This window comes from Eretmochelys imbricata, chromosome 1, assembly GCF_965152235.1.
Source record: "Eretmochelys imbricata isolate rEreImb1 chromosome 1, rEreImb1.hap1, whole genome shotgun sequence".
In the NCBI taxonomy this organism is placed as follows: domain Eukaryota; kingdom Metazoa; phylum Chordata; order Testudines; family Cheloniidae; genus Eretmochelys; species Eretmochelys imbricata.
In genome coordinates this window covers 336,970,113-336,995,055 of record NC_135572.1, presented here as the reverse complement: position 1 = coordinate 336,995,055, position 24,943 = coordinate 336,970,113, and the positions used below count along the sequence as shown (strand labels likewise).

Here is a 24,943-nt window from a genome sequence, read left to right as displayed (position 1 = left end):
CTGCCAGCACCCAGGAGACATAGGGTGACAGTTACCTGAGCGGGCTCCATGCTTGCCGTGGTATGGCGTCTGCACAGGTAACTCAGGAAAAAAGGCGCGAAACGATTGTCTGCCCTTGCTTTCACGGAGGGAGGGAGGGAACGGGGGCCTGATGATATGTACCCAGAACCACCCGTGACAATGTTTTAGCCCCATCAGGCATTGGGATCTCAACCCAGAATTCCAATGGGCAGCGGAGACTGCGGGAACTGTGGGATAGCTATCCACAGTGCAACGCTCCGGAAGTCGACTCTAGCCTCGGTACTGTGGAAGCACTCCGCCGAGTTAATGCACTTAATGCACTTAGAGCATTTTCTGTGGGGACACACACACTCGAATATATAAAACCGATTTCTAAAAAACCGACTTCTATAAATTCGACCTTATTCCGTAGTGTAGACATACCCTAAGAACTGGTTGAAACCAACCCAGATCAGCAAGAGGGTCAGAGAGACAATGAAAGCTCCAGTGACTCATGGATTTCCGCACATCTCAGGAAGTAAGCTAAGCAAAGACCCCTCTTGAGAACAAAAGATTTAAAGGTTTGAGAATAAGAGTGAGCTCTGGAAAAAACTCGAGCTCTCTCACTTGGGGACTGACTAAGTACGTCAGACTGAGAGACACACAGAGCCAGAAAATGGAGTTCACTACAGCTTGGCTGGGGCTCTCAGCTGACGACAGTGGACTATGATTTAACCTAAGGCAGTGGTTCTCAAACTTTTTTTTTCATGGACCACTTGAAAATTGCTGAGGGTCTTGGCGGATCACTTAATGATCTTTCCAACTGTTGTCTGTACTGTTAGCTAACTATTGTAAAGCACGTTGGATAAAAGCGCTATTTAAAAAAAAAACCTTAGTAATAATAAACATTTTTTTTGTTTTACAAATAAAAGCACGCAACTCGTATTTTAATATCAGTAGTCTTACCTTTCTAATGTGCTAGATGTGCCCTCTCTCCCCTGCCGTGGCAGCCCCCGAGCTGGATTGGGAATGAGGGGGTCTCTCCCACACACAGCAGCCCCCGAGCTGGACTGGGAAGGAGTGGGGTCTTTCCCTCTCTCCCCCGCCGCGGCAGCGACCGAGCTGGACTTGGAAGGAGCGGGGTCTCTTCCCCGTCACAGCAGCCACAGAGCTGAGGCAGGGCAGCCGCAGCCCTGGAACTGGGGAAAAGCGCCTCTTTATCTGGCCACCACAGCCCTGCACGTCCCAAATTCCCCCCTCTCCCTCTTCTCACACCACTGCCCCCTCCCACCTACCTCCTATTTTCCCCAAGGCCACCACCTCACCTTACATGTGGGTCTTCTCCAGGGTCCAGGCACCTAATTAGTGGAGCCACGCCTGCACGGCTCCACTAATTAGCTGGGTAGCCCTTCATTCTCTTGTCTGCAGCCGCCCAGGTGTACACCTTAGAGGGAACTATACGCAGACCACCTGAATGGAGCTCACAGACCACTGGTGGTCTGCAGACCACAGTTTGAGAACCTCTGACCGAAGGACTTCTTATGCTGTGTTCCAGTTGACTAATAAATTGTATTGTTTTGAAAACACTGCTTGAGTGTTCTTATAAATACTCGGTGAAGCGCATTAGTCCCTGAAGAGTGGACAACTCTACACCAGGAGTCTTTCTCTGTCATTGGACAGAGCTCACAGTGTGAAGCAGGAGTGCTAAAGCCCAGAGGTTCAGTCTGAGGAGTGGGTGAGGCCATGTGGCCTGCCCTGAAGAAAAAGTGAGGTCCCTTCAGATCTGGGACTGTCAAGGTTCCTTCCCCACTCTGAACTCTAGGGTACAGATGTGGGGACCTGCCTGAAAAACCCCTTAAGCTTATTTTTACCATCTTAGGTTAAAACTTCCCCAAGGTGCAAACTATTGTACCTTTTTCCCTTGGACTTTATTGCTGCCACACCAAGTGTCTAACAAATATATAACAGGGAAAGAGACCGCTTGGAAACATCTTCCACCCCCTCCCCCCCAAAATCCTCCCAAACCCTATACCCCCTTTCCTGGGGAAGGCTTGATAAAAATCCTCACCAATTTGCGTAGGTGAACACAGATCCAAACCCTTGGATCTTAAGAACAATGAAAAAGCAATCAGGTTCTTAAAAGAAGAATTTTAATTGAAGAAAAAGTAAAAGAATCACCTCTGTAAAATCAGAATGGTAAATACCTTACAGGGTAATCAGATTCAAAACATAGAGAATCTCTCTAGGCAAAACCTTAAGTTACAAAAAGACACAAAAACAGGAATATACATTCCATTCAGCACAACTTATTTTATCGGCCATTTAAACAAAACAGAATCTAATGCATATCTAACTAGATTGCTTATTAGCCCTGTACAGGAGTTCTAACCTGCATTCCGGCTCTGGTCCTGGCAAAAGCAACACACAGACAGAGAGAACCCTTTGTTTCCTCCCCCCCCTGCCACCCCGCTCCAGCTTTGAAAGTATCTTGTCTCCTCATTGGTCATTTTGGTCAGGTGCAAGTGAGGTTATCTTTAGCTTCTTAACCCTTTACAGGTGAAAGGGTTTTTTCCTCTGGCCAGGAGGAATTTAAAAGTGGTTAGCCTTCCCTTTATATTTATGACAGGCACATCAAAGAGGTTCCTTCAAGGGACAGTCCCAAAGCTGGGGGTGTAGCACTGATCCTGTGGATCCGTGACAGCTAGTAATACTGGATAAAAGGCTGCCTTCGCATCACTGCTAGCAGTTGATTTGGGAGAACCCATGGGCGAGAGCAAGCAAGAACCATTAAGGAGTAGAACCAATGATGTGCAGATACGGTAAACATTCCACAGAACCCCACTAGCCCTGCAGTGCGATGAAAAGCGTGTTTGCCCTTGTATGTTTGATTCTTTATTTTCTTGGTTTGGTTTGTTTTTTGTTTGTTTGTTTTTTTTGTTGCTGTTCTTGTTTTAGGTTAAAAAAAAAACTTCTTGGAGGGAAACCCAATAAAACCTTTGTCTTTGTCTGGAGACTTGAAGTTTCTGGAATGTTACTCACGGACTTTCATGCAGTAAATCCTCCACGTTATGTAAATGAGTTACAAACACAGGGATAAGAAAGTCTTTTTTTCTTCTCTTGTAGAATCGAGTGAACATGAAGAGAAGAGTACAGGTGCCTCAGGTGAGATTTCCTCCCAGCCTTATCCTGCGCCAGTGTACAGTCAGCCTGAAGAAGCAAAGGAGAATATGGATGTAACAAAGCAAACAAAACCTGAAGAGAATGATGAGTTGGGCCCATTACCTGATAATTGGGAAATGGCTTACACAGAAAAAGGGGAAGTCTACTTTATTGAGTGAGTCTTGCATATTTTTTGTCTCTTTCTATTAAAAAGAGTATGTCTAACTGTGTAGGGGAAACTGTTTTGTACTGGAATGTTACATAACGCACAATCCAAGATCCTCCACTCTGAACCAGCAGAAAGATCATGCATGTCATGGAAGTGACACCGCATTCAGTGCCTGGTGCCAGGAATTTGTACCATTTTCCAGATTACTGGCTGATGTTCAGAAGCAGCATTTGCTTTCAAGGGAGGTAGCTAATGAACATGGAGCTCTGCTGGCAATAGTTAAAGGTGGAAAACACTCATCTGTATTTAAGAAAAGAACAACTCAGCCATATGCTTTGGCCTCAGTAGAAGGACAGCGTTTGATGCTCATATATGTTGTATTACAATTGCTAGATGCTTATGTCCTTGTCCTATATAATGTGTTCTTTCTAAAAAAAAAAAGGATTAAATTTAAAGAAAAAAAGATAGACGATAAACTTATAGATAAAACCTAAGAACACATATCAAATAATATTTAAAAATAAGACTCCTGAATGACTTGGGGATGGATAATGAGATATGGAATCTTTTTTCTCTAGGTCAGTGGATCAAATCCAGTCTATGTCCATATAGTAATCAAAAGTAATTATTTTCTGATTGCTGTTCAGTGGCAATTGAGAAATGAACTGGTAGACTTTACACAACTATTATAGTGGTCACTAAACGGCAACCACACTAGGACAGGGACAGGTAATTGAATGGACATGAAGACACAACTATTTTTTCACTTCCCAGTGCAGCTCCCCAGGGGTACTAAGTGTTATGAGGTACCTTGCCACTACCTGCCCTTCACATGAAGTACTTTTGCCTGATGTCTTCTGTAGCTCAGCTCCCTAAAACCAACAGCCTCTGGCCACAGACATAGCACTTTTTTCCAGATGTCCGCAAACCTTACCCTCTGTGCAGCTAGTGACAGACACACACCAATCCTCAAGCCCCTCTGCCAGCATCTCCCTCTGAGGTATTCAGCCCCTGCCACTGGATACTCTCAGAAATAATCAGGTACGCTGTCTCCAAAAGAGACAGAGTATACACAGTTTGACTGGCACAACTTGGATCAGATCCTTTATGACAACACAGCACTGGAATCTACTGATTGTGAAAGCAAATAAGTTTATTTACTAGGTTAAGATTTAAGAGCTAGTGAGCAAGCATAACAAGAACAACAGGTTATATGTAAAATGAAAGGTATAACTCACTTTTTAGACTCTATCTTAACTTTAACAGACTAAAGTTCTTGTCTTATTTCTCACCTAAAGCAGCCTCCCAGAATCACTAGCCCAGATGGCTAGGATCCAACTTTCATGAATGGAAAAAGTGCTGTCCTTTTTGCCTCAGTGAAAGGATAAGAAAGGGGTCCTTTTCCCTTCCTCATATAGTCCAGTAACCCTTTGAAATGCCCCTTTTGAAGTGCACCCTCAGATAAGATTCTTCTCTCCCATTGAATGTTCTCCACTGTTCTCCCTGTTGATTTCACATCCCTCCTAGCAACTTGTTTTTCCTGTTGACTTCACATGCAAATAGGGCTTCCATTGTGTTGGCTTAATTTGCATGTGACAGAGAGATATACACCTTACCTCCTGTCTGGAAAAAACCTGTTTGTGATTTCTTCCTGGTTACATAGTTTAAAAGTTATTTTTAGTAGGTACACACAATTCCTTGTGTACCAAATATACATACATCTCACAATGCTTATGATGACCAGTATGATCTAAGCTTTCATTTGATACCTCTCATGAAATTATAGATATATATTATGACAGCAGTGTGTTAGGTGTAGTGAGTTTATCAGGTCTCATAAGAGTTGCTGTTATAGAACATTGAACCCACTGTCAGTTGGCATTGAGGGGTTCTTAAGGTCACAATTCTCTCTGGGTTAATGCACTTTAGAGAGGAAAAAGTGAAGGGAAGATTGAATTGCCATTGCTTCCATTGTGTCTCCTGGGGGGAAAAAAATGTAAGTGATTGCAGATGTCCATCTACTTCGGGAATACGGGTGGTCAGTGCACCAGAGTCAGAGATTTCCCCTTAGCAGTACATGTCAGGGCACCGCATGCTCCTTCTGCTGCCTTGTGCTGCATGATGGTATCCTGACCCCTTCTCAGTTCCTTCTTACCACCCATGACTGGTAGTCAGAGTACGTTGGCTTGCTTCTGGGAATTTCTCTCTTTCAGGGAATTTGTTTTTTCTTTTGTATATAGTGAAGTGGTAATTTAGTGTAAATTTCATTTATTAATTATTTTTTTATAATTTAGTGGAGTGTCAGTTCCCATTTCTTCTGGGTGCTGGTGCCTGGTACTGGGGAATGCCTCGGTCTCTGGGTTTTAAACCTTGCATTGGCTGCAGGAAATCCATGTCGGTGGCTGACCCTCATTCTAGGTGTCTGAAGTGCCTTGGCAAGTGTCACTTCTGGAACAAGAGTTAGATCTGTATGGATTTTAAGCCCCAAACTAAGTAGAACAGGGAGATGAGATTCTGCAACCTTTTCTCGGAGGCAGCCCGGCATCCACCCTCAGAACATTCCCACTTGGTGCAGCCACCAAGTACATTTACTTCAGTCAGAAGTGCCACTAGGGACATTGCTGAGTTTTGGCATCATTCTGCTTCCCCAGTACTGAGAAAGAAGCATCAACATGGTGCTTCTAAGGTCATCCTTCAAGAGGCCAAGGTCTCCAATACTGTCAACCAACAAACAGTCTGGAAAGTGGGGGAAGAGTGTCCTCAGAGGAGAAGCATTCTCCAGTGCTGACTGCATCTCAGTCAGTGGGGTCATCAGCTCCAGCACGCTGGCTATGTCACTGAGACCAACCCACTTTGCAGCACTGACCCCTTCGATGCAACAACAGCTGCATCAGGGGAACCTCTCAGAACCAACACCAGAAGCATATTACAGGATTTCCTCTGCCTCTCAATACTGGCCTCTCCAGCGGTACAGCAGATATCTCACCCGGTACCAATGAATCTTCAGACTACAATGGACTTACCTGCAGGCAGAGGTCAACTTCCATACCATGGCCAACTTTAGACCCTCCTGTGTCTCCTTTCTCAGTGCCATGCAGAAGCAAGCCCAGTATGCTCCCCTCGGTACTTGTTGTCTCCAGAGACTCAAGAGTGGTCCTCGACACCAAGCGGTACCACACTCCCCTCTTCAGGTGACTCGGGCTCTTCTTTGGGATCAGAGATTGGTTCATACATATCTCAGGCCAGAGATCGAGGCATCACTCTCCATCACTGAGGGGTTTTCACCCTGGGTATCTGACAGAGATTCTGCATTGGTTGAGGGACACAGATCCTTGATTGGGTCCAGTGCCCTACCAATGGCCATACTGGAACCCAGGGGGGTTTCCTCCTACCACCAGATCCTCCCCATTCTCCAATAGAACCTCCATCGGAAGAGTTACAGGAGGCAGAACCTCAGCATTTGTGTTCCTCCTCCTCATTACCCAGTGAGACAGTGACATTTGAAATGTCCTCTCCTCTTTAGGACATTACAGGGCCAATATAGACCTGTTAAAGAGTGTTGCTTCTTCCCTGGACACATGAATGGAGGTAGTTCAAGAGAGCTCCTATAGGTTAGTAGACATTTTGGGATTAGCAGGGATGTCCCAAGAAACTTTCCCTATAAATGAAGCTATTCTGGAGCCCACAAGAATATTGTGGCAAATGCCTCTTCCCTGCCACCAACAGACAAAAAGACTGAGTGAAAGTACCATGAGCCCTCACGGGGATATGCACACTTTTACCACCACCACCTTGAGTTCATTGGTGGGCTCGACAGTGAACGAGGGATAGCCGTCTTCTACTCCAAAGACAAAAAAAGGCAAAGAAACTTGATCTTTTCAGAAGAAAAAATTTATTCTACTGCTGGCCTCCAGTTTTGTATCTCAAACCAGCAAGCTCGCAGGCTAGATACGATTTCTCCCTCTGGGACAATGTTCTCAAGTTTGTGGACAAGTTTCCAGAGGATGCCAGGTAAGAGTTTCCAGCAGCAATCGAAGCAGGTAAGCTGGTGGCTAGGACCTCTTTCCAGGCTTCACTGGATGGGGCAGGCTCTGTAGCCATTTATGATGCTGATGCATACGTGCTTTTCTTTGAGTGATTGCACGTGTCCATTCCACTCTTGATGTGTGCACACCCTGTGCACAGTCACTGGAAATTTTTTCCTCAGTGGCACCCTCAACTGCAACACACCGGTGGCACAGGTATAAAGGGCCCAGCCAATCCCGAACCCCCACAGTTCCTTCTTACTGCCTGTGATGGTCACTGTTATGCTCATCTTGCTTTTGCAATTGCTTTCAGTCAACTCTTTGTACTGTGTATTCTTGTATTTTGTTATAAATAGTTTATTGTTATTACTATTATTATTGTTTTAGTATAGTTAGTTAGGGTTTTACAATACCTAAGGGTTTCAGTCGATTCCCGGTACCGGTGAATGCCTCGGTCACCAGGATTCAAGCCCTACATTTCCTGCAATAAGGCTATGTATCTAAGCAACCCACACTCAAGTTGCTTGAAGTGCCGAAGGGAAACTCATATCAGGGAGTGTTGCCAAATTTGTAAGGACATTAAGTTTGCAAAAAGAAAGACCATGAAACCAGGCTAAAGTTTCTACTTATGGAGGTGGCCTTGAGACATCCATCTGAGCCAAGTTGGTCAGACTCAGCACATAGTGCCTCAGTATCAGTCAGGAGTGCGCTTTCTACCGTGCCTGAGTCCTAACACCACTCACCATCCCCTGTGCCTAAGAGGCATAAGATTTCTAAGCAGATTGCTGAGAGGGGAAGATCTCTGGTACCAAAGTCTGGTAGGCATGGGGTTAAGAGTAGAGTGCTGTTTAAGTCGAAGCACTCATCTGCTTCGGCACTGCAGAAGACAGCACTGTTGGCTCTGGCACCTAGGCAGGTACTGTCAAGTCCAGAGCCAGAAGGAGCATCGTCCATATCTGCAACAGCACACTGTACCAACCCCATCTTGATACCAACCACACTGGAAGCATCTGCAGCAGCCAGAGGTCTCCTAAGTCTGTTGGTTCCAGTATAAGTGGCAGTTCAAGAGTTGGTGCTATCGGTGCTGGCAGATGCAGGGGAACCAGCCACATCGTTACAGTGCTCAGTACCATGCCAGTCTCAATTACCTTATTAGCAGACTGATGCTAAGCTCCATGGGTTAAAGTACTGATGGGGCAGTCCTAAAGTCCCTCAGGTTGCACACTGCAACCCTATCAGGAAGCACTTTAGAGCGCAAGTCCACCAGTACTCTGGCCCAGCTCCTAAACAGGACTGCAGAGAAAGTGGAGTAGGGATTATAGACATATCATAGAATCATAGAATAACAGAGTTGGAAGGGACCTCTGGACGCCATCTAGTCCAACCCCCTGCCCAGAGCAGGACCAATCCCAACTAAATCATCCCAGCCAGGGCTTTGTGAAGCCTGACCTTAAAAACTTCTGAGGAAGGGGATTCCACCACCTCCCTAGGTAACGCATTCCAGTGTTTCACCACCCTCCTAGTGAAAAAGTTTTTCCTAATATCCAACCTAAACCTCCCCCACTGCAACTTGAGACCATTACTCCTTGTCCTGTCATCTGGTATCACTGAGAATAGTCTAGATCCATCCTTTTTGGATCCACCTTTCAGGTAGTTAAAAGCAGCTATCAAATCCCCCCTCATCCTTCTCTTCTGTAGACTAAACAATCCCAGTTTCCTCAGCCTCTCCTCATAACTCATGTGTTCCAGTCCCCTAATCATTTTTGTTGCCCTTTGCTGGACTCTCTCCAATTTTTGCTCATCCTTCTTGTAGTGTGGGGCCCAAAACTGGACACAGTACTCCAGATGAGGCCTCACCAATATCGAATGGAGGGGAATGATTACATCCCTCGATCTGCTGGCAATGCCCCTACTTATACATCCCAAAATGCCATTGGCCTTCTTGGCAACAAGGGCACACTGTCGACTCATATCCAGCTTCTCGTCCACTGTCACCCCTAGGTCCTTCTCTGCAGAACTGCTGCCAAGCCATTCGGTCCCTAGTCTGTAGCGGTGCATTGGATTCTTCCATCCTAAGTGCAGGACTCTGCACTTGTCCTTGTTGAACCTCATCAGATTTCTTTTGGCCCAATCCTCCAATCTGTCTAGGTCCCTCTGTATCCTACCCTCCAGCGTATCTACCACTCCTCCCAGTTTAGTGTCATAGGCCTCTGCCTCAGTGCTGCACCACCTAGACATCCAGAGATTACTAACCAGGCACTTTGATGGGATGTACGAGGATGCTCTACCAGTTTCCAGAATGTCAGACCCCATTTTTCTTCTGTTTGCAAACTGCCTTTCCCATTTCCTCAGTGCTTGATCCCATAGCACCATGGACTGTTGGGTGTTGAGCACTGTAGAGATGGGATACACACTTCAGTTCTATTTCTACCCCTCCATCCCTTTTCAGGAGCCATTTTCACAAGGAACTTCTTGTCCAGGAGGTTCAAACTCTCCTTCAGGTGGGAGCCATAGAGGAGGTTCCACAGAGTTTAAGAGGGAAAGGCTTCTACTCCCATTATTTCCTGATCCCAAAAGCAAAGGGAGGTCTCAGACCTATTTTAGACCTTGTCAGCTCAACAACTATCTCAAAAACATAAAGTTCTTATGGTCACCCTGGCATCCATCATTCCATCACTGGATCCTGGAGACTGGTACACCACCCTTGATTTAAGAGATGCCCACTTTCATGTGTCAATATATCAAGTCCACAGAAAGTTTGTCAGGTTCATATTGAAGCACTCGCATTACCAATTCACTGTACTAATGATTGGCCTATGTGCAGCTTCTGAGGTATTCACAGTATGTATGGCCATGCTAGCAGCATTTCTGAGGAGACTAGGAGTGCAGATCTAGGCTTACCTGTATGATTGGCTAGTCAAGGGCTGGTTCAAAGCTCAGGTTATGTCCAGCATTGAACTCATCCAGTCAAACTTCAAAGCACTAGGCCTACTGATTAGTGTAGACAAATTTACCCTTTGCCTGGTGCAGAGGATAGAGTCAACCTAGGACAGAGTGTTCCTTCCAGAGTCAAGATTTCAGTCTATTCAATCTCTCATGACAGACCTCAAGATTCATCCAGTCACAACAGCCCGAAGCTGTATGAGGCTCCTGGGGCACATGGCCTCATGTACGTATGTAGTACAACATGCAAGGCTACACCTTAGGCCCCTCCAGACGTGGCTGGCCTCCGTTTACTCCCCAAGCCTCCATCATCTGGATACACAGTACCTGTGCTCACAATACCTTTGTGGGTTCTAATTTTACTGAACCCTCTCAAAGTTTGTGTGGACATTTCTTTCCTCCACCCTCAATCTTTGATGACTTTGGTCTCAGATGCATTGGCTCCAGAGTGGGGAGCTCACCTGGGGCCCCTCTGAACTCAGGCTCTATGGTCCTCATGGGATCTCATTCTTCATATGAACCTGAGAGAGCTCAGGACAGTTTGTCTTACCTGCCAGGCCTTCCTACATCATATCACAGGGGAAAACCTGCTTGTTGTCGCAGACAGCACCTCAGCAATGTTTTACCTCAACAATCAGGGAAGAGCTCACTCATCACTGTTTTGTCAGGAATCAACTTTGAGGCCTCTTACCTTCCAGATATGCAGATGAGTTAACAGACTGCCTGAGAAGGTCATTTTCAAGTCACCACGAGTGGTCTCTCTGCCCAGATGTATCCAGATTCAGTGGTGGTGGACTCCCCAGATAGATCTATTTGCAAAGAAGTCCATCAGAAAATGACATAAATTCTACTCCCTGCATGGCCTCAGTCCAGGCTCCATTACAGATGCCTTCCTGCTAGCCTGGACAGAACAGCTCGATTGTGCTTTCCCCCAAATCCCATTCCACACAGAGTGCTACTAAAGATCAAGCAGGCTCACACCCCGGTTATACTAATAGCCCGAGTGTGACCCCACCAACGCTGGTTTTCTACTGTACTGGACCTCCCATTGGCAACTCCAGTCTCACTCCCATTGCACCTGGATTTGGTCTCCCAAGGCTACAATTGGCTGCTCCACCCAAACCTGCAGACCCTCGATTTAACAGCCTGGAAGCTACACAGCTAAATCCCAGGGAGCAGGCTTGCTCAGAGCAAGTTTGCGATGTGTTACTAAGTAGTAGAAAGCCCTCGACCAGGGCTGCCTACCTGTCAAAATTGAAACGGTTCTCTGTTTGGGGTTGTCAAACCAGAGTCTCACTGATGCAGTCCTCAATTCAACACCTACTAGACTATCTGTTGCACCTGAAGCAATAAGCCTTAACAATTTCCTCTATAAAAGTTCACCTGGCAGCAATATCGGCTTTCTATACTCACATGGAAAACTGTTCAATATTTTATGATATGACAATCATATTCCTTTAAAGCCTCAAACAGTTGTACCTGCAAATAAGGGAACCTATTTCCCTATGGGACTTGAACTTGGTGTTGTTGAAACTTATGGGGCCACCATTTGAGTCTTTAGCAATGTGCTATTTACTACACCTTTTGTGGAAGGTGGTTTTCCTAATAGGTATCACCTCTGCCAGAAGGGTTACTGAACTGTGTGACCTGACATCCGAACCATCGTATACAGTCTTCTTTAAAAATAAGGTATACGTATGCCCTCATCTAAATTTTCTCTCTAAAGTAGTACAACATTTTCAAATAAACCAATCAATATAGTTACCTGTATTTTACCCAAAATTGTACACAAATAGCGACAGGCTTCTGCTACACACATGGGACATTAGAAGAGCACTGGCATTCTACATACAGTGCACCAAACTGTTTTGGTGATCCACCCAGCTGTTCAGCGCCATGGTGGACAGAATGAAAGGTCTTTCAGACTCTTTTGAAAGAACTCAATCTTGGATACTTCCTGTATCAGTGTTTGTTATGATCTGGCAGGCATTTCTCCAACTGACAAGTTGACTGATCACTCCACAAGATCACAAGCAACCTCAGTGGCATTCCTCATGCAGGCCCCTATCCAGGATATTTGTAAAGCAGCAACCTGGTCATTGGGTCACACTTTTGCCTCCTATTATGCCATCACCCCATACTCTAGGGATGATGTCAAATTTGGTCAAGCTGTACTACAGTCTGCGTGTACATAAACTTTGATCCCACTGCCTATATTACTACTTGAGCATCACCAAAAGTGGAATGCACATGTGCAAACACTTGAAGAAGAAAAAATGGTTACAAATGTAACCCTTCTGCCCATCAGAGTTGGCAGCAACAAGGGCCGGGTTCAATATCTAGGGGATCCATTCCAATAACACAATGCAAACCGGCTCGAGCCCCCACCCAGTGACCTGGGACAAATATATACCACCCCCGCTGGGCGCCTCCAAGAGGCAATACTTCCCCTCTCGCAAGCACATAGTCTGAGTGTAGCAAAAGCCTTTTCATAACAGAGAGAAACAATGTGGCATTATGTTGGGGAAACACCACCAACAGGATTCATAACACAACCCATGAGCAAAAAAAAACCCACCCCAAGCAAATTGGGGCATGCCCTTTTCCCTTTGGTTCTTGAGTCCAGCAACCCCAAATCACCCAAAGTCCCAAAAGTCCAATGCCCCAAAAGTCTCTGTCCCTGGTCAGGGCAGCCCCAGAGTTCGAAAGTTTATCTGCGGAGCTTTACCTCCCAACCTGGGTGGAAATGGGATGGGGGTAAGAGGCACCTTACATGATCTGAAGCTGACCGCCCCATAGCTCCATAGCGGCGCTCCGCTTCGCCAGCCGCCCCACGAACTCCTTCGCTCAGCTGCGCTCCGCTCCGCCAGCCACCCCACAAACTCCTTCGCTCAGCTGCACTCCGCTCCACCAGCCGCCCCACGAACTCCTTCGCTCAGCTCCACGGCCCACAAGCAGCTCCTGCCATCCACAAACTGCTCCACGTCGAACTGCTTCATCAGCCGGTCTGCAAGGCACTCCAGCCGTCCCGCAAACTGCTCCACAATATATCTTCAGGCTCCCCCACTGCTTAACACAACACTCAGTGATTTCAGCTCCTAGGTGAATTCAGCTTGTAGTAGGGGAGCCCCAGTGCTGGTGCACTGTCAGCCCAAAGTGAGCTCAGCAGCCTATAACTAGACTTCTAATGAAATCAAAATTAGCTCTGATATTCCACAGTGGAGAGAGGAGGAAGTGCAATTAGCATGTAAGACCCTCACCAAGGGGCCCATGCCACCAAGTATTAATACTTGTCCCCAGCCTCTCTCCCTTCACAGAGTTTTGGAACCCATGACCCTTGCCTAGCGAGTGCTACTTAGTTGATGGTGAATCCCTCCATCATAACAAAAGGCCACGTACAGTTCCAAGCACAGTTCCCATAATCAGGGTAATAATTTATTCTTCCTGCCCCAATAACAGAGACACTGGGGATCCCACAGCAGCCAAAGTGACCATTTGGGCAACTATGGTCTCATTCTAGGTGTGGTGGGTGTGCCTATGCAAATGAGATTGGCCCCTGAAGTTCTTTTCCACAACTTGCCACACCTCACCACCAGATGTCAGGGTGGAGCTCATCCTGACACTGCTTACACTAACCTTTCGTAACTGTTGTTGTTTGAGATGTGTTGCATGTGTCCTTTCCACAACCCACCCTCCTACTCCTTACATCTGAGTTATCCAGAAAGAAGGAACTGAGGAGGCTCGGGGTCATCTGGGCCCTTTATAGCAGTGTTGCTGGTGCAGAGGGCACTCAACCTGCCTCAATGGGTACTACTGATGGAAAATTTTCTGTCAACTAGGTGAAGGGTGCACGCATACCAAGACTGGAATGAACATATGCAACACATCTCAAAGAACAACAGTCATGAAAGGTTAATAACCATTTTTTCATGGCTTCCGTTCTGGGGTCTTCTACAGGAGATCCAACAGACTATCCAGGATCTCCCTTTTGAGGGACCAACCCTCTTTTCTCAGCAGACTGATGACTAGTTGCACAGTCTCAAGGACTCTAGGGCTATGTTAAAGTCGTTGGGGATTTACTCTCCACTCTTTAAAGAGAAGCAATTCCACACTCAGTCATTCCACCATTACCCATCCTTTATGCCTAGAAAACTGAATCAGTCTGGGAAGAAAGGGAAAAGTCATAGGAGGAAACTACCACCTTCTCATTATTTGTCTTCATAAGGCTCTTCTATACAACCTGGAAATGCCAAGCAGTCCATTTCGCTGCCTTGTTGAGGACAGCTTTCCAACTTGTCTTATGCCTGTTTCTTCTATTCTTGTTTTTTCCAACAGATTATCCCAATGTGCTTGGACCCATATTACCAGATCAGTGGTTCCTAAGCACCATGAAATTGGTATACACTATTTGACATGTTTCTGTCCTCCCTTCCCCACCTCTCTTCCCCATTCCTCTTCAGGGACCATACTCTCACAAGGAGGGCCTCATTTGGGATGTCCAGGCTTTCCTCCTGTTGGGAGCCACAGAGGAGGTCCCTCCTCTCCACAGAAGGAAAGGGTTTTATTCATGCTACTTCCTAATGCCAAAGGCAAAAAGGAGGTCTCAGACGCACATTAGACATGTAAGAACTGAACAAATATATAAATAAAATGTAATTTGGATGATCACTCTGGCATCCATTATCCCTTCCTGGATCCCAGTGACTGGTACACTGCCCTTGACTTGCGGATGGTATATTTCCATGTGACTATCCATAAAAGCCCCAGGAAATTCCTCAAGGTTTATGGTCAATGAGTCCCATTATCAGTTTACAGTCCGGCCCTTTGGCTTATCTGGGGCCCCACCAGTATTTACAAAATGCATGGCAGTGGTGGCTGCATTTTCCTAAGAAAAACCAGGAGGACAAGTATTTCCATACCTGGACAATTGGTTGGTGAGAGTTTGGTCCAAAAGCCAGGTAGACTTCAGTGTGACCAAGATCCAATCCCTCTTCAGAGTTCTGGGTCTGCTGATCAATGAAGACAAGTTAGTCTTCTCCACTGTTCAGAGGATAGTGTTTATAAGACCGGTCTTGGCTTCTACAGTAGCCAGGTTTTCCTCCTGCAAGTCAGATTCCAGACTATATTAGCCATTTCATTAGACCTGAAGGCTCATCCAGCCATGACTGTAAGGAACTGCCTCAAACTTCTAGGGCACATGGCCTCATGAACATATGTGGTTCAGCATGCCAGACTTTATCTCAGGAAGTTGCAGAGCTGGGTGAACTCAATGTATTCCCTGATTAGTCAACCCACTGGACATGCTGGTTCAAGTATCTACAGGAGTCTTTGAATTGGTGGATGAACCCAACCAACGTGCTTAAGGGAATTCCCTTTGACACCCCCTACTCGACCCCCCACATTGACTGGTTACAGATGTTTCTTCTGTGGGTTGGGAAGCCCTTCTGGGGAATCTGTGCACCTAAAGTCTCTTATCTGGCAAAGATTTAGCTCTCTACATAAACATAAGAGATTTGAGAGCCATTCGTCTAGCCTGTTGGGCTTTCCTCCCCCTCATCAAGGGAAGGACTCTGCTTGTTCTTATGGCCAACACAGCAGCAATGCTCTATGTGAACAGACATGGAGAGACAGATTGAATCATCTCTGTCAGGAGGTGATGCAGCTTTGGCAGTTTTGTATAACCAGCATGATTCACCTCAAAGGTCCCACCTTCCAGGTGTCCAGAAGAGTCTGGCAGACCACTTGAGCAGATCTTTCAGCAGAGACACGAGTGGTCTCTCTGGCCAGATACATTAAGCCTCATTTTTCAAACCTGGGAGTTCCTCACATAGACCGGTTTGCAACTCATCCCAACAGTAAGTGTCAGCTTTTTTGTTCAAGAGCAGGTCACAGTCTAATAATACTTTGGAGCTTCACATCCTATGGCAACAAATTCCACAGCTTGTCTGTGTGTTGTGTGAAGAAGTACTTCCTTATGTTTGTTTTAAACCTACTGCCTATTAATTTCACGTGACTCCTAGTTCTTGTGTTATGTGCAGAGGTAAATAACACTTCCCGATTCACTTTCTCCAGGACATTCACGATTTTATAGACCGCTATCATATCTCCCCCTTAATCATCTCTTTTCTAAGCTGAACAGTCCCAGTCCTTTTTAATATCTCCTCATATGGAAGCTGTTCCATATCCCTGTTCATTTTCTTTGCCCTTCTCTATACCTTTTCCAATTCTAACATATCTTTTGTCAGATGGGGTGACCATAGCTACATGCAATATTAAAGGTGTGGGGGTACTGTGGATTCTGTTTTATTATCTATCCCTTTTCTGCTGGTTCCTAACACTTTTTTGACTGCCGCTGCAGTTCACAAGAAACAGAGAGGAAAAATCACTATGTCTCCAAATGACAGCACCACTCAGAAAAGAAGTGGTAACATATATCCTTGTTTTAAGAGGACTTCACAAGCAATATAACTTTACAAGCAATATAATAAAACTTCACTTTATATTATTATTACTTGTTCTTTCTCTTACTGTGGCTCCTAGGATGGTTTAACACTCTTTTCAGATTCTTATTTTAGAGACAATTTTGCAGTGATGTTTTCATAAAATGTATAAAATCACCAAAGTAAATAAAGCTTGCACTTCCTACACTTCTGTATGTGCTAATAACAGGACTAACACTCTAGATAGCCTCAAGAGTATGCAAGTCTGAAAAGAGCAGAAATTGTTGAAACACAAGTGACCTTTGCTGAAAAGGGCAAAATATGCTTATTTGAGAAAAAATAATAAACATAGTAACTTCCCTCCAATAGACAAAGCATATGTGAGCTTTCCTGAGGGGTAGCTTAAACATGCTTCTGATTCTTTCCCCATGCACATATGTAATTTTTTTTGCACATTTTTGCATGCTTTGATAGAGGTCACAGTGGAACAGTATAATGTGAAACTTATTTTTAACCCTGTGTAAGAAAAGCTATATGATTTATGTATGTTATTTTTTGTAATTAAAACACCAAGTTACTATAGTGATAAGAACTACAGGAATCAATTCACTTGAAAACAAACATATATTTCACAAGAAATAAAGTGAATGCAAATAACTCTGCTGTTTATAAAGCAAAGCCCGCCCATAAATTCTTTTGATGGTGCAGCTTCCTTTCTTCACTGAAAATGTGATGGTTTATACAACAATTGTAGCAATCACCATCTTTCACTTGCACCAGTCTATGTTACATTAAGCAGAGAAATCAGAGGTACAGACTGGATAAAAGAGTGCAATAAATATGTGCAAAAATTTAAGATATATTTCTGAATAATGTAAGTGTTAGAATAAAGAATTTCTCAGCCTCCAAAATGTAAGATTATTTACTAGGTCCTGAACTAAATGTTATCTCTTTGATCATTTGGTTCTTCATATTGTTCAGATTTCACAGGGTTAAGCTAGGATGCCATGCTGTGGGGATGCCGTTAAATTGCCTCTTTGTTTATGAGTCAGTTTGGTTAATGGCATAAAAGAGGCTCCGTTTGCTTTAGTGAAAAACAGAAAGATAAAAAGACAACAAAATCCTATTTATTTAACACCATCTCCTGAAAGAGTGGTAAACACCATATTATGATTATTAAATTATAGATAAAAACAGACATTTTAAAATGTAAATCACACCGGGCGAAAAAATGTCATTACTGTGCAGTTTCTATTCTTGCTACACTTGAGGCTTTTGTGAATTGTTCATTTAAACTCCAAGGACTCCAAGCAGTAAGTGATCTCAAATTCTTTAGCTTTCCCGAGTATACCCAGAAGATTTATATTTCCAGGGAAGAATATTTTCCTAAATTCTCCTCAAACTAACCTAACTAAATTTTTAAGCAAGTCCGTATATCAAAACACTCTCAGTGGAATGAATGTGGCAGACTTAAAATGGAAGAGAAAGCAATTTGATAACAAGAAGGATAACTATCTGTACACTTTATTATTGTTAATCACTGATGGCCAGATTAGCACCATACAAAGCACATTGGAAGGCACTGTCTCTGCCCCTAGGTCTAACTAGACAAGACATTTCAGACACAAAGTTCTCAGGATGACTCAATGATACTTCTTTTGAGCATACATAGGTTGGTTGGTTTGTTTCCGGTTTTGAAATAGGTACGTGACTGTGTGTTTGCGTAGGTGAGTTAACACTGATAGGCTTAAGAGAAAAAACAGGAAGCACATACCTCCATGTGATGCTCACCAATGTTTGTTATGAGGAGCAATTCGCACACAGTTCTTGGTGATCCCTTACAACCTCCCTTTAATATATAGATTCAAATATTCAAACATAGGCATCTAGACAGGAGTCAATCTCCTACATTTGTTTTTTATTTAGAATATATCATAATGAGAACATGCAATAATTAAAATGGCTATTTGTAAATTGCACATGCCAAAAGAAGTCTCTAGTTCTGCCTCTTCTCCCCCACTTTAAACAGAACTGATGAGTGTGACCTGTCTCAGTTTGCACGCACAAGTCATAATCATAATGTTTTTTCAATTTTTCTCTCTCTTCCAAAAAGCTGTTACAAAAAATCCCTTTAGCCCTCCGGTCTTAGCCCCACACCTGAAGCAAATGCTTAAGAGAAGAGATGAACCTTGCACTGTATTATAAAGGTCAATAGGCACTGGCTCCTTTGGATTATTTGTAAACAATGCCCACTAGTGTCTTATTAAAATATTAAAATAATACAACAATATTAAAATCTCTATAAAGCCCCAATTCAGCAAAGCATTTAATCTCATTCTTAACTTTAAGTACATGCGTAAGTCTACCACTATTCAGTAAACCCCTAAGCATGCATGTTTAAATGAGAGAGTGCTTGAGTGCTTTGCTGAACTGGGACCTGAAAAACTGAGGTGATTAGGTTCTTTCTGCCACCACAAATAATGATACAAACCTCCTTTCCCTGTAGCTCTTTTTTTCAGTGCATCTCTAAGGTGCACATCAGGAGAGAGGGCTCCCCTTCTATCTGTGAATGAGGCCTGTCTGTACCAGTATCGCCATCGTCTCCTGGAGAGTTCGGAATCATCAGGCTCTTCTGAGGTTCATTCCTAGGCTCCCATTATTCTTGTACAATATTTACATGACACATTGAATTGATGAGTTTCCTATCAAGCATAGTATGATCATATTCCGCTTCTGATCTTGGGACACCAAGACAAGCCACCCTTGACTTATTCTCTCCAAGGCCATTTCCTTGTACCCAGTGACAGACTGTCCTGCCACTGGTGAATTTACTAAAATTGAGGAAACATTTTATGCAAATTGTTTTTAAAAGACTTTCTCAATCTGCTCTAGTAGTGTATTTTTCTCCTCCTTTCTTCCAATCACTATCATTCTTTTACCTCTACACCAATTCCTCTCAATCCCCAAACCAGGTTACAGTCAGACCTCAAGTTCTGTTTCTTCACTTTCTCATTCACAGCCCTTCTCTCTTCCAAGATCCCTCTTTCCCCCACATTTCAGATTTCTATTTTAACCCAACCCACGAAGTTTATATTATGAAATTTCATGCCCCAAAATATGAGAGTCAGTTCTGTTTTTCTTGGAACCTGTTCTTTCTACTTTCACACTTACAATCAAATACCCTACTTTGGATTTAACGAACTAGAACCACCATAAGGTAGAGAACTAAGTGTCTGCAGTAAGTCTGAGTTACAGCCAACAGAAGAGGGACTACAAGATTGCAATTCTGGTGCCCTATTTTCCTGTCACTGTACCCATACACATCTTAACTAAACTGCCTGAAATCAGTATTAAGCCAGCTGAAAAATGATACACATCCAGAGCTCTGCCTGAGATATGAGTAAAAGGCTGAGCATTTAGAGCAAAAAATGAAAAAGGCAGGAGAACTACAGTGGGGCATTGGATCTCTGTCTGTTTCATATATTCTCGTTTGCCTGAACTTTTACACTGTGGACCCTCTTGAATGCTGTGCTGTACATTGAAAAACCCATATGTGATCTGTCTCTCAGCTGACTTGAACTATATACTGGCAAATACCCCTTTCATAAGGCATTTCACAATAACATGGAAATTACATAGCTGGAGAGAGCCACCATTTTCAATTAATTTATGGTGTTTTCAAGAGACATTAAAGACAATTACTGTTGGAAACTACCGCCCATATTCCTTTCAGAAATATTTCAGAAGATTGTCTGAAGTCTCTCTTAATACAAGATTTAATCTGTCAAAGTGTTTGAAATTGCTAATGCTACTTCATCAAACAAAAACTACACTCAAATAGTGCACATATCCACAAAAATAAGGACATGCATTGTTGAGGCCAGATTTTTGAAGATATTTAGGCTCCTAAAGATGCAGATAGGCACCCAGTGGAATTTTCAAAAGCATGTAGATGCCTAACTCCTATGGGAGTTAAGGGCTTAGGTACTTTTGAAAATCCCACAAGCTGCCTATCTGTATCTTTAGGTGACTGCATATCTTCAGAAATCTGGTCCTCAGTGTTCAATATCTGAGGACACTGGCACACATAGTAACAATAGCTAGGCAGCCTGTTGTGCCTCAGTAATGGGCACCTAATGCTTCTATGTGCATTTTCCTGCTTTTCTGTTGCACTGAGAGGTGAACCTGAACCCCTGTGCAGAGCAGGTTTTCTCAAATGTTGTAACTTGGTCCCAAGCTGCAAATTTCGACATACATTTTCAGCTGCAGTAAATTTTGGTTTTAAGTGGACTCAGGTTATATGAAAATGGATAGCCTAGCTCATCATCAGCATGAGCAGCAGTAATGTTCGCACTGCTGTATTGCATTGCTGCCCGCTCCAGAAGGACACCACCCTAGCGGTTACAGGATACTTCAATCTCCATTCCCCTTCTGGCGAGAGAGCACTGTTAGTATTCCTGTGCATGTATATCTTATGACACCATTCGCCTTTGATATCTAGGGGTATCGTATAGCTACACTAGAAACACTACAGTGGTGCAGCTGTGCTACATTACAGTACAGCTGTGACACTGTAATGTAACGTAGTGTAGTGTAGACACTTTCTCCAGCGACAGAAGGGCTTCTTCCATCGCTCTAGTAAATCCACCTCTCCAAGAGGTACTATTAGGATTACACTGGGGCTTAGGTCAACTTTACCATATAGCAACATAGCTAGGTCAACCTAAGTTTTAGGTATAGACCAGCCCTAGATTTGGTGGTGCCAACTGTGGTAGTAGATTTTGTGTTGTGCCCCCCACACTCCTGAAAATAGATGGAGATCTCCCATCTATTTATGTCACTCTATCGTAGGCACATATATGGCCCCATTACTACAGTATCTGAGCACCTCATACTCTGTAATGTATTTATCCTTACAATACCCTGGTGAGGTAGGAAAGTGCTATTATCCCCATTTTACAGCTGGGGGACAGGAACACAAAGAGTAAGGTCATACAAGAAGTCTGCAGCAGAGTGGGGAATTGAACCAAGGTCTTCTAAGTTCCAGGCTGGCACCCTAACCAGTGGATAGTCCTTCCTTTCATTCCACAGAAGCCAGATGGAGAATAATTTTTGCATGAAACGCCGCAATTTTCCTGTGTTAATATCATACTTTGGTTATAATAAAACATTTCTATAGCCCACTAGTACATAGTATTGGCAATTTCAGTTAAAACAGCAATAATTATTTAATTGTTTTTAGCTACTTTCATTTTCTATTTTAGACATTATTCAGCAAATTCACAGTAGACTCTAGGCTTCTGCACAATTTCTCCCTTGTACACTGGTAAACAAATTAGGATGAATTAAAATCTTTCACTACTACCATGTTCTGGGAACATAGTGTAAAAGCCTATGGGGACTTCAACATCAAAACTCTTTCCATGGCTTCTGGCTTTAAGAAGCTGCTTTTGATTTCAAGGGGGAAGCTTGCCCTCAGTAGCAGAGATGTAATATTTGTTCAGGAATTGTACACCTGCCTTTCAGTTCAGTTACCACATACAGTAATCAGGCTCATGGAAATGATGTAGGGGAGACTTTCTGAGCATGCCTTCCAGTGATGAAGTAGGGTTCTTTGCTGAATAACCGAAGAGAAGCCAGGGAAAAATGTTAATTGCACTGCAGCTATATTTCTTTCTGGATGCTTTTACTGCATCACCTCACCCCTTTCACTCAGTCAGTGATACCAGCCTTGAATGCCTGTTTGTGCACTTTCTCAATTGCCTTTGCATTTCCTCTCAAGCTGCCCTGCATAAATGGACTAATCTGAACTAATCTGTAAAACCACTACCTTCTCTTTCAAATCTGTCCACGGGACTCGCATCTGTTACGACACCTGCAAGAAGCCAGCTGACCACTGATGGTTCGTATGAGTGGCAGTGTGGATAGCTGATATTAAGAATAATTTTAAAAGGTTTTTAATGGTTCAGCAACATTAATGTGTGCGCATAGTTGGTGTAACAGTGTGATATTGGTGTTGTTATTATGTATATTACCCTTGTTCTGCCTTCCAGTTGTTTGCTATGCTTACTTGTTAGGTTTTGGTGTTTTAATTAGAGTATTAACTGTTATCCTGGCCACAGCTTGCGAAACAAGGCGAACTTGAGTCTTTAGGAACGTCACACCTGTGTTGGAACACTATTTAACTGTTTGCTGGTTAATTTCTTAAATTCAGCAAAAGCCTTGGAAAATGCAAGTCACTAGTTCACACTTTAAATAGTAATATTGCTCTTAGTTTTCAAACTCAGGTGCCTAAATTTGGCACCTAAATGTTCTTTTTGGTGCCTAACTAAATACCCATTTTAGACACCTACTATGAGAGTTAACTTAAATGTGTATTTAAATGACGCATCAACTCATCATATAGAATTGATAACATGTTGGAGAGTTCTTAACTAGCTCTAGGCTGAGGCAAAGTGACTTAGTGGACAGGCCACTCACCAGGGACTTTGGAGTCCTTAGTTCTATTTCTGGTTCTGCTGCTGGGTGACTTTAGGGGAGTCACTTCACAACTATGTGCCTCAGTTTCTCCTACCTGTAAAGTGGGGGTGATGATACTGACTTTCTTTGCAAAGTGCTTTAATCTAGTGATGAAAGCATTCTGTAAGAGCTATGTATTATTATTCGAGGAACCCTGAAGGAAAGTGCTGGTGGATTCCTGCTGACTCACTGTTGCAAGTGGGGCCCATTATCCCTACCCTAGATTACAGGCAGGTGGGAGTGGTTCTAGAGAGGCTCTAGGCCGAACAGTCCTCAGGTAAGAACCCTAGCCACAGCTGATTTAAAGTATGGGCCAACGGCTTGGGTTGGAAGTTATTTTATTATTATTAATTTCTACATAAATAAAGCCACAACCCAGAGGAGGGTGGGATTTTACTTTATTCAACATTGGTAGACTGTGTTTTGGTGTACGGTGGGAAAGCCACCTGCTCCCAGTGCCTAAAATGGGTATTTAAATGCCTAAATACAAATTTAAGTGGCTACTTCAGGCATCCAAATTTGAAAATTGGCCTTATTATTATTGGTGAAATCAAGGCAAAGAGGAGAATTGACATACCCAAGAGCACACAGGCAGTCAGGATAGGAGCAGGGATTAGAATGCTGGACTTTCTTATCCTTAATGGAAGGATCATACCTCTGGACCAGATGTCACTATGTATATAAATCAATACGAGTAATTGATAAATTACAAAATGTATCCAGATCAATTTTTGACTGTCTGCCTGGTTCCGTCTACTTTCCACTAACGTTTACAACAAATGCTTTAAATAAATTTTAAATTAGACAGCAAATGTTATATTAATAATCTAAATAATTCAGTAATATATAAAACTGTACAAAGTGAGCAGACTCCTAGGATGTGTTAGATAAATAAAACATGCCTTAGAAAGGGATGTCAGTGTTAGAAGACAGGCACCTGTGCAAATATGAGAATAATTGTTACATCTCCTTCCCATTTTATAGCCTTCCCTTCTTGGCATTGTTTTTTTTATTTGGCTCCAAATTCAAAAGGATGTGGAAAGGGTATACATAAAAAAGCTTGTTTTAACTCTGATTAGCTGCTCTGTGTGTCAGTTCATTTGGCAAAATACTCTCCTGGAAAACGGTTTGTACCAATTCAGAGACTATTTCATTGCTGATTCCTGAATGATCTATTCTGAGTATAGCAAAATAGCCACATGACTCATTCAGCTTGTGCAAAATACATCTTATCGTGGTAGAAGAATTAGATATGGAATAGATGAAGGTTGGTTAAACAAAGTGTCATTAATCACTCTGTTAGAAAATGTAGACTTATGCAGGAGCACACTGTAATTTGCATCATTTTTGCAATGCCTTGCCAGCATGGCTGTTAAGAAATAACAAACACGTATGTATGAAAAGGACAGGTTTAAGATGAAAATAATTCTATCCAAAAACTCTGAGGATGGTGTGGAATCCTGTCGACTGCACTCATTCAGCTAGAGAACACTGTATTTGTAATAAATTCCTTTTGCTCTGGATGAGTTCTGCATTTTCAATGAGGTTAACTTGGCAACATTCTAGTTGATTTTAATAAAAATAGCTGCTTTGAAGACAGGGAGCTGAGGTTGCCAAATTTGCAGCTGCCTTGCACAATTACTCTTACACCTCCTTCAGGGCTACTTAGAACCAGTAAGCAAATTAAG

The 24,943-nt window shown here is 43.4% G+C and overlaps 1 protein-coding gene across 1 annotated transcript in view; it reads left to right on the top strand.

Moving 5' to 3' along the window:
- The window catches only part of MAGI2 (membrane associated guanylate kinase, WW and PDZ domain containing 2), a 1,194,001-nt gene that overhangs the window by 789,275 nt on the left and 379,783 nt on the right, over positions 1-24,943 (top strand). Inside the window, exon 5 of the mRNA XM_077807869.1 lies at positions 3,124-3,334. Within this exon, the coding sequence (XP_077663995.1) occupies positions 3,124-3,334 (211 nt within the window). The remainder of the gene's footprint in view (positions 1-3,123; positions 3,335-24,943) is intronic.